Raw genomic sequence first — 17,796 nt, forward strand, 5'->3', positions numbered from 1 at the left:
GTAGGAGATGGTGTTTGTTACAAATCGCTACGATTTGTTGTTTGGATTTATATGCTACTTTTGTGCAACACAATCGGATTAACTTAAAGTCTGCAAATACAACACTACCACCATCTGAAAACACCCACCACCTACAGCTGCCTAGTACAACAAGAATTCAACTACCGTTCATTTGCTGGATATAGTGGAAAAGGAGTTGTAAAGCAATATATGTGCCCTGCTAGTTAGTATGTGAGTGTGTATTAGCTACTTTATCGGCTTGGAGCAAACAAAACTCTGAATTGATGGTGTCAATGACTGTGTGGTATGTTTGCCATTAAGGTAAAAACACACTCACATTCGCACATACTCTTTCTGAAAATCCTTAATGGTAAAATATTGTTTAACAACTGTTGCCAAAGTTTAATTAGCCTTATCGGTTGTGCCATGAAATGTAAACAACACTCTCAGCTTTTTATGCATTAGTCAAGGAAAAAGGATGAACCATAATATTTGGCTGCAAAAGCAATTTTTTTTTATTTCAACTTCCGGAGACACATAATTAGATTTGGCAGCATGAAAAGCTATTGCTTGAAAAGGTTTCGTTTTTGTTAGGCATCATTAAGGCCTATTCACTAGTAAGGGGATATAAGAAGTTTTGTTTTGCATTTGCTAGACTCATAATATCTTTAAACCATCATATATGTTCCTAATGGTGATATTCATCATTTCCAAATCGGGAAGTTTTACTTTCAATAAATAAACAAGTAAAAAGGCGTTATGTTCGGCCGGGCCAAATTTTGAATACCCACCACCTCGGGTATATGTGTAAACCACCATTCGTCAAAATCCGGTGAAAAATTCATACCTAATGTCCCGATAATAGCTATATCGAAATATGATCCGATTTGGACCAATACTAATAAGTATAAGTCGATATAGCCCATCTTCGAACTTAACCTGCTTATGGACAAAAATAGAATCTGTGCAATGTTTCAGGTTAATGTCTCTAATTTTAAAGACAGACGGACGGACATGGCTAGATCGTCTTAGATTTTTACGCCGATCAAGAATATATATACTTTATAGGGTCGGAAATGGATATTTCGATGTGTTGCAAACGGGATGACAAAATGAATATACCCCCATCCTTCGGTAGTGGGTATAAAAATAAGCCTTGATTTCTAGTAAGTCACTATTGTAGGTTTCGGGAACTTCTTTATGGACATGGGAGTAAACAAACATGTTAACCATAATCCTTAATTTATCCATTTATGTACACGCAAAATATAAAACGCTTGAAATGTTTTTGCGTCATTTCAAGCAAAATCATTTGTGGAGATGGATCTTTTACGTGGAATCTCAAAAAATTCCTTAAAGGCAACAATTTTTCGTTCACAGCAAAAGATACTTTGTTGAACAAAATGATGACTCGTTGCTTGGTTTATTACCTATGCCTCTTCGTTTTGGCTTGCGCTCACGCTCACGCTCATTTAGTGAAACGGTCACTAAAAGCTGTCAAAGTACAGCAACTCGTAATAGCAAAAATGCTCAGAACATACAAAAACATAAATGGATTCGTTACAAAATGAATGGCTTTAATTTTTATTAACATTATTAATTTAATTTAAAATTTTTAAGAATAAAAGCAAGTTGAAATTCCCGGCACGGATGGCTTTTATTATGCCATTCATAATTTTAGCAAAAAAAAAAAATAAACTTTGTTTTCGTCACAAAGTTATCCATGAATTTATCATAAAAGATCTTACAATTTTACCGTAACAAAAATCCCAATCTTTTTAATAAAATAAATTTACTTGTCGAAGATTTCTTTTATAGCTAATGAATTATTTTTTGCGTTTTTGTGGCGATCCTCATTTTGAACCATTAAACAAAGGTTTTCTGGTTCTTTTACTTTAATGGGCTACGGCAGAATTTTTTTTGCCATTAGCCGAACTAAAAATAGGTTTCCAAGCACCTGAATCTTATGCGGTCCTTCTCGAATCTCTGACAACTAGTTTCGATATGCCTTTTACCACTTGATATTTCCAACGGAGTTTTGTCGTCCCGATTTGAGTTTACCACAGTGCTTGTCTTCAAAAGACTTCCTCGCAGGAGCTTCATAATTAATTCTGACAAAATGACCTAGCCAACGCAACCGTTGTATCTTGATACTTAGCTATGTCAACGTCATACAGTTAATACAGTTCGCGGTTCATGTGTTTTACGTAGAATCTTTCTCTCAAACACTCCCAGCTCTGCCTTATCTGCTTTCACAAGTACTAAAGGCCTGCAAATGTGACAATTTTATACCCACCACCATGAGATGGGGGTATACTAATCAGGTCATTCCGTTTGTAACAGCTCGAAACATTCGTCTAGGTTAGGTTAGGTAAGAGTGGTAGTCTTTTAAAGACTCACTTAGACAATTGTAAGTCCATTGTGATACCACAGTAGCGACAGACCAAGGCTTCTGGCGTGAATCGAACCCACAACCCCTGCACTGATAATCCAAGCACGCTACCAACTCGGCTACCGGGGCTCCCAAAATATTCGTCTAAGACCCCATAAAGTCTATATATTCATGATTGTCTGGACGTTCTGAGTCGATCTAGCCATGTCCCTTACGTTCGTACGTCTGTCGAAATCACGAAAGCTGTCGAACGCGTAAAGCAATCCGCTTGAAATTTTGACAGATATTTAATATTGATGTAGGTCGTTGGGGATTGCAAATGGGCCATATCGGTTAAGATTTAGATAAAGCTCCCATATAAACCAATCTCCCGATTTGACTTTGACTTCATGTGGGGAAGATGATATGACGTTGGGACACAATACACGACATGAATCAACTTAGGAACGTGGTATGGAATGCAATTAAAGATTTTGTAAGTAGTACGTGATTCCTAACTTAGATTTTCTTTTTAGTAATAACAGCGCACAATGTCCATAATGGCTTGTGGCGGATTAATATCCGCACCCTTTTTTCAACCTAAACTAACCTAATACATGCTAATAAAAATAACTTTATTTAAAAAAAAAAATATAGCCCATCAAAATCAACCCATTGTTTCTATTGTCGATTTTTTATGAAATTTCACATATTTTCTGTTTACGGCATTTATGGTGACGTAGTACTTGTTTTTCCTAACAAAATTAAAAAAAAAAATTTCTTTCAAAAATCTTTGTTTTTGACATTAAATTGCCATTTATAGAGAAAATTGGATTCTATATATATTTTTTTTTAATATTTATCAATATATATATATTTTTTTGTTTTTGATAGACCTGAGATGATCGTCACCTATATGCCTCTGTTATTGCGCGCCATGCCGTTCTTGGGCTTTGGTGTATGCATTTGCGAGTATGGTATGCGGTTGCGATGGGCTGTGTCTGTTTTTTTATTTGTACGACCTAACCTACCAGGACAATGTCATGCCGTCAAAGCATGTCATGGTGTTATGGTTTATTGACTTCGGCTTATTCAGCCTTTTAACAAGTACCCATGCCTCGGAGCCATATAACAACACGGGTAATATCAGTGGCTTGTATAGTGTAATTTCGTTGGTCGAACTTGATTCTAACCTGCTTGCTTAATCCAAAGTGTCAATATTAGTATTCGATTTATTGCAAGACTGTGTCATTCGTTTCGGTTACAATGGTACAGAGGTACATAAAGTTGCTGAATATGTCAAAGTTTTGTTTTCCAACTTTTTCCATTTTCATTCTCTGCTTGGGGGTACAAGACTCCATCAATTTTGTCTTATTTCCATTTACTGTCAGACCCACTTGTACTGATTCTTTTTCGATTCTTTAAGTGAGAGTCAGTGCCACCTGGCGCATAACTAAGGATCTCGTCTTGAAATCGCTGAACCCCCGCGTCCGCATTTGGAGTTACTCTGCATAAATACGAAATTTTTCTTGTCCGAATTCCGTATCTTTCGCGGGCGAAAGATACCGATACATTTCGGCTAATCTTTCCATGATAACGATGATAATATGGTTTCAGATTATTATAATTTGCGTGTTATCTTCTCCATTAAAAATCCATAACAATTTTGGATTTCTTAGAAAATTCTCTAAATAAATCATGCCAATCTATGGTGTAGAGTACATGATCATGAATTTCTTTTCGGAAGAAGATGTCTTAAAAGTCATTTTAATTTTAACTACCTATCACACCTCACTTTATAACCACCCAGATGATTGCCACACTCTGCAGTTCGCACCATTTGGTATCGCTGTTATCGCTTTGGGCAATTATTCATTTGCCAAAAGCATATGCCTCAGTATAATCACACCATTAGCGATGACAAACTCTTGCCTTTGGTGCCTGTACCAGACACTTGAACGTTGTGCTGGCGCACGATGTTGAGGGGATTGAGAAATAATGAAGAAATTTGAATTCAGTGTAAATTTATGCCAAAATGTAAAAAAAAATCTAAAAAACTATCAAAGCCATACCACACCAACTTGAACATTTTTGGTGTATGGAATAATACGAGCTATGGCAACAGCTTTTTTCGCAACAGGGTGATTCATAAGCGAAATACATACATACATTTGCAGTTAGTGTACTTGATGCCTAGTTGTGCAATCTTCTCGATATGTAATGATAAACATTCATTAAAGGATGATTTACAGAATTCGAGAAAGGCAAACCTATCTTGTTTGGAAGTTGTTTATATTTTCGATGGTTCGTTTGTCAAGCCTGTCAATGTCGATGGCTTTGAGGTTTGAAGTTCAATTATTTTTTTAACAGGCTTGTCGTCCTCAGAACTTGCTCCGCCCACCCATTCAAGAATTGCCATTAAAACGTTATGGATTTTTTGCCATAAGAGGAGAAACTATCACTTATAAGTTTTTTTTTTCATATCATATTGTATGTAGCAGACATAAATACTTCACAAATATGAGGCAAAAATGGTGACAATAAATTGCCATAAATTGCCTATGGAATAATGTAACCACCAAGCAATTTCGATATGATTTATGAGCAGTGAAAAACATTATTGATTTAGGCACTTTTGGTAGGTTTACAAAATCGTTTAGTTTTTTCAATAAACCCCAACATGAGTCGTACCATAGGATCTAATAAGCCCAATATGTGGTAGCAATAAATGAGCTGGTTGTTTGGTCAGATTATACCTATTATAGATCTTCCTCAATTATTCCATATTTTTACAATTACTTTACATGGGGGGGTAAATTCTATTGAAATTTTTCATGTGATGTTCCATTAGGATTCACATTCGGACGCTCAGCTGCTGCGGACAGGCCAACCTCTGCACCTCGGTGGTCTAAAAAAATGTCTGCATTTATTTGCGAATTATCACTATAACCCAATATACGTTATCCTAAACAACTTTTCATCCCAAACAATGCAAACAATGTCCTCATGCTAATATTAAGCCAGCATCAAAGGTACAAATTACCTAGAGCATAAAAAATCTTTTTAATGTTAATTTAAATTAAATTGTTATTTGTTATTAAACAAAACCAGTAATTTCATTTCTGTTCCAAAATGAAAATAAAAAAAAACGGGGCTTAATTAATTTAATACACATTTACATGGCCCCAAGCAAATACGTCGCATATGCATCAGTGTCATGAGAATGATAAAAAGAACTTAAAAATAAACTTAATATGTCAACTGAACACCAGAACATATTTACATGTTCACTCATGTAGATGGACTCATGGACTTACAGAATATGCATTCATAAATTGAGAGATACAATAAGGTGGACAAATCGTAAAATAATCAAAAATGAATACCTAAGAAAGAAACGAAGGGAAAAGAACTGCTAAGTTCGGCCGCGCCGAATTTTATATACCCTCTACCATGGATCGCATTTGCCGAGTTCTTTTCCCAGAATCTCTTTTTAGGCAAACAAAGGATAATGGTAAAGAATTGTTATGCTATTGGAGCTGTATCAAGTTATGGTCCGACCATAAATAAGTTGAATGTTGAAGACCATAGCAGAAGTCCTTGTGTAAAATTTTAGCCAATCCGGATAAAAATTGCGCCCCTTAGAGGCTCAAGAAGTCAAAATCCAAATTCGATTTATTAGGGAGCTATATCAAAACATGGACCTATGGGTTGCCCAAAAAGTAATTGCGGATTTTTTAAAAGAAAATAAATGCATTTTTAATAAAACTTAGAATAAACTCAAATCAAATATACTTTTTTTACACTTTTTTTCTAAAGCAAGCTAAAAGTAACAGCTGATAACTGACAGAAGAAAAAATGCAATTACAGAGTCACAAGCTGTGAAAAAATTTGTCAACGCCGACTATATGGAAAATCCGGAATTACTTTTTGGGCAACCCAATATATGGCCCATTTACAAATAGAACCGACCTAAACTTAAAAGATGTATTTGTGTAAAATTTCTTTCGAAAATTAGCGTGCTTTCGACACACAGACGGACGGACGGGCATATCTAGATCGAATTAAAATGCCATGACGATCAAGAATGTATAAACATTATTTGGCCTTAGACGAATATTTCGAGGTGCTACAAACAGAATGACGAAAGTGGTATACCCCTATCATATGGTGGAGGGTATAGTTACACATATTATTTATAGGTGGAAAAAAAAGTTGTTTGCAAATTTGTACTGAAGCTTATTACGAGGGTTGCCTTTTATATTTCGGGATTGGACAACCCTTGTGTTGCAATCTGCCAACTGACAGCCCTATCATAAAGCTTGAATTTGTTGAGGTTATACGTACTCAGAACGTTTTGAGAGAGATTCATCTCGCCCTAAAAAAACGAATTAAATCGTGAATATTTTGGTGTATTTTACAAATTCCGACGTGGATTAACTTAACAACAGTGTATCGATGAACATAATTAAATTTTTGGCGCTGAAGCTCCATCAAGCACCAGTGTTTATCGATAGTATCGTGAATTCAGCCGAGGTCGTAGTTCACTCGAAGACTAATTTCGTAAAGGTTCTCCAAAATCAGTTGTTGTTCCAAAAACCATTGATGCTGTGCGCCAAATGCAAATACTGCAAGATCGTCTTTTGACCTATTGTGACATTGAGACAAACTTAGGCATTAGTGGGGTCAGCATACATTCAATATTCCATGAACAATTGACCGTCAAAAATTTTTTTTCGTGTTGGATCCCACACAATTTGTCAATCTCTCAAAAAAAGGCTCAAGTCGATTGGTCGAAATAAATGCTCCAAAAATACGAAACAACTGCATTTTTGACCACTCAAAACATCGATTTAATGACTTGGCACCGAATGACTTCTTTTTATTCCCCCCGTACATAAGAAATACAATAAAAGGGTAAAAGTTTTTCGGCAACTGAAGAAACAGTTGTTGGGTTCAGAATGCATATTTTAGAGATACCTCAATCAGAGTGGCTGAAGTGCTTCGACAATTGGTTCAAGGGCATGCAAAAGTGTAAAGATCTTAATGGGGAATTATTTTGAAAAACAATAAAGCAATTTCCGATGAATAGTATTTGTGTTTTTGTTCTCTAATCCCAAAAAAGAAGAGGCAACAAAACAAAAAAGAGAATAATTTATATATTTTGGGGACTCATATTTATAGGTAATAAATTAAGGTTTATGATACGAAACATTTTTATGAAATTGTTATTAAAATACCAATTTTCCTTATGATTGCTTTCAAAACACGCTGAATTTGATTTTAGTTCATTCGCATATACCTAAAACATGGAATTGTGTATACTAAACCGGAAAAAATCTTAAACGCCAAATCGTGGTCAATTTTACTACCATTTGGGCTTCACTTTTTATGAGTTTACGGAAAGATTGTTTTTAATTTTTGGGTGAAAACGAATTCAACAACAGAAACAGGTGTAGGAAACTGCTTTCTAGTTCCATCTATTGAACCAGCTAGATCTCTGTAAAAAATCCTAATACGTTTCGTATGTCTACATCCAGTAATGCAGCAAGTCCATAAAGAAATAAAAACCTTAAGTGGAACTTCTTCTTCTTGACAGTGCTGGATACGCAAGACCTGAGTAATTTAGACATCCGTTGGCGTAAGCCTATTATGATAGAAGGTACTACCCGATTCATTATAAGATTGTTATTGCTTCCTTGATCTTACTTACAATATATTATAATACAGTCTCGATTCCTTTCTTGATATTATTCTAATGCATTTCTTTAAAAGCCATTATTGAATACCCCATCTAATGTACATAGATATTTAAGTAATATTAAAAAAAAAAAACAAAATTGTATAGCATATATGCTTTTATATGCAAATGCTAAAGGAACCAGGGCAAATGTTTTATACAACATGGTCATTTTTAACAGCATTTTGCAAACAAGTTGAAATTTAACATAACATAGAGCCAAGGTCCAACTATACAAAAACTCCTCTCACACATTCATGATGACATGGACCCATGTTAAATAAACACAACCAATTTTATAACAAAAGTACAAATATTTTCACACACGCATACACGTGTAGCGTACACATAAACTTAAAGGCAAAATTCATATACAAACATCATCATACGTATAAATATTCATATGCAAGGATACTGAAGAGGAGCATACTAGATGATGCTACTGGCTGCTTGTTGGCTGGAAGGATATCACCACGTCATGTATAACGAGAAAAAAATGTTAATCAACACCCGGGTTTGACAACAGCCTCGTTCTATTGGTGTTGCTGCTATTGCTGCTGCTCGACCGGTCCACATAGAAGAACATTACATTTTAATATGTCATTGTTGTTGTTTTGTGTGTTGTTTAATTTAAGTTGTTTATACTGTTCTCGTTGTTGTTGTTGTTGTTGATGTCGTCGTCAACGTTTTGTCCAGCTACTTTTTGCATATAAAATTATTTTTTCTTTTGCCATCTAAACGTAATGTTTTGTTGTTTCTCTTTAATTTTTGCAGGTTTCACATAGATAAACGTTGTCAGCACCGTTGTTCCTGGAAATGTTTGAGTATCGCCTTAATTCTAATATCAGTCGTCCTAACAGCCATGTTGGCATATTTTGCAGGTATGTAACACTAAAGCTTCCCCCTTTTTTTGTATTTATTTAGCCATGTCATTATGCATCTCTATCTCCATCCAACCATCATTGTCTTATAATCCTAGGTATGCTTCGTATGTAAATAACTATTATGAATATGTAAACATAACGAAGCTATTTTTCCGGGTTTGGATGTAACAAGTTCTAGTCCTGGTTAAGGATAAGGATATATACATATATCCGCACATCAACACATGAGCGCATGTTTTGTGTTAGGGTTTATGCATGTCAACGGCCAACGATATTCAAATAGTTTTATATTAATTAAAACGCTTTGTCGACTTAGATAGAAGATGATGAAGGTGGTAACGTTTGTGGTGTGGGAAGGGTTTTGGTCGACATAGTATTTTTGAATTCATTCCGTTGCGTTTACATGTTTTCTAATGCGATTAGCAAACAATCGTTGCTGTTAACATAGGTAGGTTGGTATGTACAATATAAATGCTTATATGAGTTAGCCTTTTATTTTAATAGGGGTTATTTAGGTATAACGAGAAAGAGGAATTTTTTAAAGAAGGATAGAACTTGGGCTTGGCCTCTCATAAGCCATGAATGCAAAGGTGAAACACTAAATGAACAAAAAAATATTGCAAATCCTTTTTAGGTTTTATATACGCTTGTAAAGGGTTTATTTGCGTTTTCGCAAGATTTAAAGTGCGATATAAAGATATGTGAGCTAGATCCAAATCACAACCAATGTTCACCAAAATCAATAAATTTTGTTCTATGACCAAGAATGTGATATGTGCAAAATTTTCCGGTAATTAAAAAAGAAATTCGAACTGTTTGTCCATGTATAAGAACTGGCAGTCCATATTTAAGAATACATGGACAGCTTTACAAACGGGCGGAAAGACAGACAGACGTGCCCTAATCTACTTAGGAAGACATTCTGAGCTGATGAGTATAATTAAGGGCGTTTACATCTCTTCTTTTCTCTTCTCTCTGGTTAAATTTATAATACCATATGCCATAGTAGGGTATAAAGATTCTAAGCCAATTTTTTATAAAAACTCAATTTTGACGAAAATTTGTGGAAAACTCTTATATATTACAAACATTTTTCGTATAGACACGAAAACGGCTTATCCGATTGTTTGAAGTTTTCACACATAGCGTAGAAAGGACCGTTAGTGAAAATAGGCTGCTTCATTTTGTGATACCTGAAGGGGGGCGGACCCACCCCTATCCTAATTTTAAAAAAATCCGATCCCCGAGATTGTTGGATCAATTCAAGCAAAATATAGTTTACGCTCACTTATAGTAACCCAAAAAAAAAATTGGTATCCAAATTCGGGGCGGTCTATCTGCGCGGACCGCATCAAGCCAAAACCCGCCCAAAAGGATATACACCGATCAGCACAGTATGGTAGGGGAAGATCACGAATTTGATATCCACATTCAGGGCCAAATGTCTGGAACGGGCCGTCTCACCATCAAAACACCCTCAGATAGAACTTATTTACCGAATGGCAATATGAGACTAAAAAAAAAGGTATTAAAGAATGAAAGAAGGCGCATTGTGGACCAGCTACGATGCTCCATCTTTAAAGCTAGTTTTCTATAAAATCTAATTTTAGTGAAATATTTTATGAAAATCTGGATGCCATGAAAATCGTGTCGCAAAGGCTAAATGTCTGACCTCCATGACTTGATCGCCTATAAAGCTCGGCTGGGCCGAATCTTGTAAACCCTCCACTATAGATTTGGATACGATTTATTCCTACACTGAAAATTTGTTTTTTTTTTTAAATTTAAAGATTCGAACCAAAGTAAATTTGCTTATTAACTTAAAGATGATAAAATTTTCCATCTTTTTAAGGAAACATTTCCGTTGGGGAATGATATTTTCTTTGATATTAGGGATTTGTATTTTAAATTTTAGGTTAATAGATTCTTAACTTTGAGTCTTATCATTAAAGACAAAAATCTAAAATGAATTTCAATATAGAGTTCAAAGTTAAGAAATTGACTTTGGGGCAAGACAACAGTACCTATGTTGAAGACGCAAATAGGAGCGTCTTCAAATGCTTAGTTTTCATAATTTAAGATTACAAGATTAAAAAAAAAGAGTTTTTCAAAAAATATAGTTTTCTATAACGTAAAATAAGAATCAAGCAACGATCGAAATTTGAAACGGATGGTCGTGTCCGTTAGTAAATAGTAAATTAAATTTAAAGATCTATTATTTAAAGTTTTGGTTTGGATCGTTTTCATTGCTAAAATCCTACAAATTAGGACAATCTTATATTTTGTTCCAATTTTTTTCTATGTATGGGTATTGAAGAAATAAAATCGAGAGTTCTGTGCATTTAGGAGCTATATCAGGTTATGGAGCAAATATAACAGATGGTGCAATTCATAGCAGAAGTTTTCGTGCAAAATGCAAAACGTGTAAAGTTGGTCCGTCTCGAAAATTGCTTCCTCTAGAGGCTCAAGTCAAGTCACGAGATCGGGTTATATGGGAGCAACATCAATTTTTGTACCATACTTTACATATATGTTAAAGTTCATAGGAGAAGTCATAGCGAAGAATGTTAGCCAAATCACATAAGAATGGCGGCCTCTAGAGACTCAAAAGTAAAATCTGGAGATCGGTTTAAACGGGAGCTATATCTATACGTTTTGGTCCATTTACAATACCAAACAAACTTCAGAAATTAGAATGGCCTATAATTTCCAGAGAAAATTGAATATGATTTGCCCAATATGATAATAATTCAATAGGTACTGCATATTAGGCTACAAATGAGTGAAATTTTAATACATCTGCAATATATGTCAGTCCAAGGATTTCGATCTTTTTAGTAAGTACAGTATACCGCGAAAATATGGATTTCATTTTCCGCAAAAACTTGGTTGTACTAAACGGATGGACTATTTGAGGCGCAGTCACGGTCAAAATTTGCATGAAATAATTTTCAAACATTAAATTATATGGACCGTACTATCGATTCAAATAAAGATTTTATGCTTTTCGGATAAGAAAAACTGATTTGAATTTAAGCAATCATGTATAGTGAAAGCGAATTTTCATATCACCGTACTAATCTTGTGTGAAAAAAATTTTATTAAAAAGAGCTCTTTCACTTATGCGATTTTAGTTTCACAAAAAATTAAAATTTGGGGTGCAAAGTCTTTTGCTGTTAAGAGGCGATACTTCACTTAAGTAAATTCGACTACATTGAAGAACACAAACAGAAATGGCTTTTTCTTCAAGTTTTACTTAAAATGAATTTTATACCCTCTACCATAGGATAGAGGTATACTAATTTCGTCTTTCTTTTGTAACACGTCGAAATGTTGATCTCAGACCCAAAAAAGTTTTATTTAAGACGATTTAGCAATGTTCCTGCGTCTGTCCGTTTTTCTGTCTATTGAAAGCACGCTAACTTTCGAAGGAATAAAGCTAGGCGCTTGAAATTTTGTACAAATACTTCCTATTAGTGTTGGTCGTTTGGGATTACAAATGGGCCATATCGATTCATGTTTTGATAAAGCTGTTATATAAACCGATCTCGGACCTTAAAATCTTGAGCCTCTAGAGGACGCAATTTTCAGAAATTCTGTATGAAGTGTTTTGTTTTCCAAGTGCTATGCCGAGAGTGATCTTAATCAGTTTATAATATTATACATGATATTTTTTCCGTATAAACCGATCTCCCGATTCTTTTTCTCGAGACTTATAAGGGGGCAAGTTTCATCCGATTTGGTAGAAATTTCATTCAACGATTTTCAACATACATGCCAATCGGTCCATAACCCGTTATAGCTCTTATATAAGCCGATCTCCTGGTTTTGCTTCTTGATCCCATATATGGCACAATTCTTATCTGAATTGGCTGAAATTTTGCACAATAATCTCCAATATCCAAACCATGTATGGTCCAAACCTATGGTCTCCAATATCCAAACAATGTATGGTCCAAACCGTACCATAACCTGATATAGCACCAATTGCGTCGAAATTCTTATCCATTATCCTTTGATTGCCTATTAAGAAATGTCGAGCAAAGAACTTAACAAATGCGATCCATGGTGGTATATATTGTAAGATTCGTCCGGGCCGAAATTAGCACACTTTAACTTGTTTCACTTAAGTTATGTTGTATGTACATATGTATATCCCATTGACATTTATAAACAGTACCCATGATTGCGACTACAAAAATCTTTGCCCTCATTAAAGTGACAATTTTGCATTACATTTTCATCATTACCATTACTATTGTCATAATCCATGAAATATCCTTAAGCTTTTGCAAACACTTAAAAAAATCTCATATAGTGTTAGATGGGTAAGGTACGAGTATATTCATCGTCTAGGTTCCCATTGTCTTTGACGACTGACTAATATGTATTACTCCTGCACTAATACAGGGATAAAACTACCACGATTTGGTCCAATGCCGCAAGTAACACTACCACTACTACAAAAAAGTCAAATTAGATGGCATTAGTGTTGTTATAATGCCAAATGGGACGTGTGTTATCTGCATATATACGATTAAGTATTAGTGTTTGCTCAACACACAAATCGTAGAGGATAGAACAAACGGAGGGAACGAATCACAAAAAAAAATTCAAAAGCGAGTAGAAGCGACATGTGCAACCAGCTTTGATGTACCAAGTGGCAAAAACAGCTTCTCATTAACAAAATAAACACATCTTTATTCACGTACGCGTGTCCGTCCGTTCGTCTGTCTGTCTATACTTCTCGGTTCGTTTGTCCGTACTTTCGTTGGCAAGTCTCTCAGCCTGTCCGCCTGCCTGTCTGCTTATAGTCTTGTTATATACATATGCATATATTTTTAATAAGATTAGCATTTAGAGGTGAAAGACTTTAGCATGGAACTCACACCCCTGGGGAGCTAAGCTTAATTTATGCATATGCTCTAAAGAAAACAAAACAATTTTCTACGTGCTTTTTTTTGGGTACGTATATGAAATTTTGGGTAGAAAAATGATTAGAATCATAAGCGAAGGGATTAAATATGTAGAATGTGTTTAATATAACAAGCAAAAATTTTGCATAGAATTTTTAGAAATATACGTAGCTATGTAAATTTTGTAATAATATAAAATAGGTATAAAATTAACAAGAACAAAAAAACGCATTAAAATCAGCCGTGCCGAAATTTGTGTACCCATCACCATGGATATATTTATTATCCTATTTTATTATGACTACTTTATAAATTTGCCCATGTACATTAAGAAACAGGGCAAACTTCTCAAAGCTATGATAAGCCATATTCTTCTAATAGCCGATTCCGAACAGCGTGTCGCAGTGCGACAACTCTTTGAGGAGAAGTTTTTACATGGCGTAGAACTTCCGCTGGAATTTTTTTTGATCTGCTTGCATGACTTGATTCCAGTCGATCAGCGTCATAGGCGGGCATGCTAAACTCAGAGCTACGGTGGCTTTATCCATTCTATATCCATAGTTGAACTGCTTTTGTGGGATAAATACCCTTCGTTGAAAATCGGTTTTTGTAGCAGCTATATTGAAATATGATCCGATATAAACGGTAATTGGCAAAATAGTCAAGAGATCCAATACATGCTACTGTTCCAAATTTCAATCAATTCGATCAATAAATGCTCCTTTTATGGGCTTAAGAACTTAAATCGGCAATTCGGTCTATGTCACAGTTATATCAAAATATGGTCTGCTGTGAACCGTACTCGTTTTGACATCGCGAGGCCTAGTCCAACTTAATGTTCCAAATTTCTGTGAAACCGAGTAAAAAATGCGGCTTTTTTGGGCCTAAAACCCTAAATCAGCAAATCGGTCTGTATGACAGCAATATGTAAGAATAGTCCGATCGGAACAATATTCGCTTTGGATATCATCGTTTCAACTCAACGTTTTAAATTTCAGCGAAATTTCAAAACATATAGACATTGAATGAATTGAATGGAAAAAAATTCAAAGGCTGTAATGTGATAACTACAGACGGACGGACAGACATCATTAAATCATCTTATAATTTTACGAGAATGAAATGGATATATCGATGTGTTTGGAAACGGAATGACAATTGTGGGTATAAAAAATAATAACAAGTTCTTTTAATTACTTTTTCTAATAGAAAAACACCAGTCATAGAAAAACACCGCCCCCAAAATTTTAGGCAAATCGGATTATAACTGCGCCCTCCAGAGGCTCAAAAAGTCAAAGTGGGAGATCGGTTTATATGGTAGCTATATCAGGTTATACAACGATTTAGACCATACTTAGAACAGTTATTTTAAGTCATACCAAAACGACATATGCAAAATTTCAACCATATTGGATAATAATTTCGCCCTCTAGAAGACCAAAAAGTCTAATCGGAAGATCGGTTTATATGCGGGTATATCAGGATATAAACTGATTTAGACCATACTAAACACAGTTGTTGGAAGTCAAGATAGAACACTCCATGCAAAATTTCGACCAAATCGGATTAGAATTGCGCCCTCCAGAGGCTCAAGAAATCTATTCGGGACATCGGTTCATATGGCGGCTATATCAGGATATGGACTTGGGACAAATGTTGGAAGTCATACCAGAACATTTCATGCAAAATTTCAGCCAAATCGGATAAGAATTGCGCCCTCTAGAAGCTCTGGAAGTCAAGACCCAAGGACCCATGAACCGATTTAGACCACACCTGGCACAGTGATGTGACACCAAAACATCACGTGCAAAATTTTGAGCCAAATCGGATAATAATTGCGCCCTCTAGAAGCTCAAGAATATATATACTTTATGGGCCTTAGCACCAACCAATAGCACTAGGAGACACTGGTTTAAGGAATTCGATCGTTGCCGACGCTCAGGAATTCTGTGAAGATTGTCCTAAAACGGACGTTGTATTATAGAATAAAGATGTCGTGTCTGAATTTATAATGCAAGATCGTCATGCTACATAATGAAAAAAATGTGTGGTTTCGTCGCTAGAAGATGCTGTTAAAGCGTTCAATGACCATGATTTGGAGGTGTCTCAACCGGAGTGAAAAAAATGCCTTGACAATTGGTTTAATAATCGTGTTGGAGACTACTTGGAAGAACAAAAAACCATTTTTGATCATGAATATTGGCATATTATTATTATTATCATACATATATATATATCTGCCCACATATCGTGTCATAATAAAGTACTATGAATCGTGTTTTGTTTCCATATCTAGAAAAATAAATCCAATCAACTACAATATGAATTGTTAGTTACTTAAATAACACCCACAAATATGACCAACACTTTTTTCCATACCAAATAAGCTTTAGTACAAAAAAAAAATTATTTATTAAATCCCACAAAAGTCCCTGTTTATCACATTGAATCCCTTATTTCGTAAATATTCTTTTCGGTGCTTACGCTACAGAATTTAGGCTTCTTTTCATTCGAAATTAATATCCCTTAAGATTGATAAACTTCTTTTCATTACTGTTGGATGGACGACCTATGTACACAGCGGGATGATGATGAATTTCAAAAATCCGTAGCATATAAATCGTCTCTTGAAGATAAATTAGATTTTGTTGTTGGCATGACGAACATTAATTAATTTACTTACATAAATTATTTTAACACCATATAAATGTCATAGACGGACAATCTAATTTTCTTACCGCAAAACTTTCTGTGGGCTCTGGGATGGAGGATGAATGGGATGAGGCCTTAGCCTCACTCAAACCCCTTGGCATTATGCTTTAACATATACAAAAATTCTATAAAATTTGAAAGCATTCATAGCGTATACTAAAAATAAACTCAATTAAACTTTTTCGAAAAACGATGTTTATTGAGTGGTTGATGTTGGATAATTTTCTTGCTTTGGTTTTTTTTTCCTTCATTTGGTATTTTACTTTCAGCAAACAATAAAATTGTTGGTGGTTTGGCAATCTATTAGTGTCAGTGGCAGAAGGGCCAGATGAAAATGAAAATTAAATTTTATTTTTCCAATAAAGAACTTTATGTATATGGAAAGCCAGCAGCAGCAGTAGCACAGCAACAAGCGTTTGCAGCACCCCATTGTTGTTAATACTTGCTGGAAAAATGTCCGGAAAATTTAATGAATATTTATTTGATTTTTCCCCCACCATTTCATGCTTCATGTTTCTGGCTCTCTTAAACAAGGAATTGAGAGAAAACCTCAAAACACCCCGCATCCTTGGTCTGGTATATGAAAGCCCAGAAACATTTAAATTTAATTACTTGCATTTTATTAAATAAATTTCTATTAATTTAACAATAAACCAAGTCATAACAAATTTTCCAAAGTTTAAATTTTGATTAACGTTGCGGCCAACCAAATAATGGCCAAGAGGAAAGAAGAGGAAGAACTAAAAATTCCGGGTTTATTTGTTGCAAGGACATATGTTCATATACACATAATCATAACTAGAAAAGAAATGAGTAAAGATTATTGTGAAAAATATTAAAAATTCAATTGGCTCAAATAAATTTGGCTTTGGATATATTTCTTATAAAAAGCTAGAATAGCTTTAAATATGGGCTCCATCCATATACTGTAGTTGTAACATCTGTAATGCTGTATGGTATTGTGTTGCGGTGGACAGCATTTCCAAAGTCATCGGATGTACTCATTGTGGGTGCAAACTCTGCCATGAGGTTGAGGTTTGATCAATCAAGAATAACACAGTATCAGTAAAATATTCTTGTTTCAATGCCTCATATACCAGCCAAAGTTGTTTTCGCATTGTCAAGTAGGTTACTGGATCGCTGTATTGTCAAGCGGAGTTTCTTGCAATTACA

At 34.9% G+C, this 17,796-nt stretch overlaps 1 protein-coding gene across 2 annotated transcripts in view; it reads left to right on the forward strand.

Moving 5' to 3' along the window:
* The window catches only part of LOC106086554 (teneurin-a), a 1,121,402-nt gene that overhangs the window by 817,697 nt on the left and 285,909 nt on the right, over window positions 1-17,796 (forward strand). For both annotated transcript variants that reach the window (XM_059366919.1, XM_059366920.1), the window contains one exon: window positions 8,886-8,992. In XM_059366919.1, coding sequence (XP_059222902.1) covers window positions 8,886-8,992 — 107 coding nt within the window. The remainder of the gene's footprint in view (window positions 1-8,885; window positions 8,993-17,796) is intronic.

Source organism: Stomoxys calcitrans, chromosome 4 (assembly GCF_963082655.1).
Source record: "Stomoxys calcitrans chromosome 4, idStoCalc2.1, whole genome shotgun sequence".
NCBI classification, from domain to species: Eukaryota; Metazoa; Arthropoda; class Insecta; order Diptera; family Muscidae; genus Stomoxys; species Stomoxys calcitrans.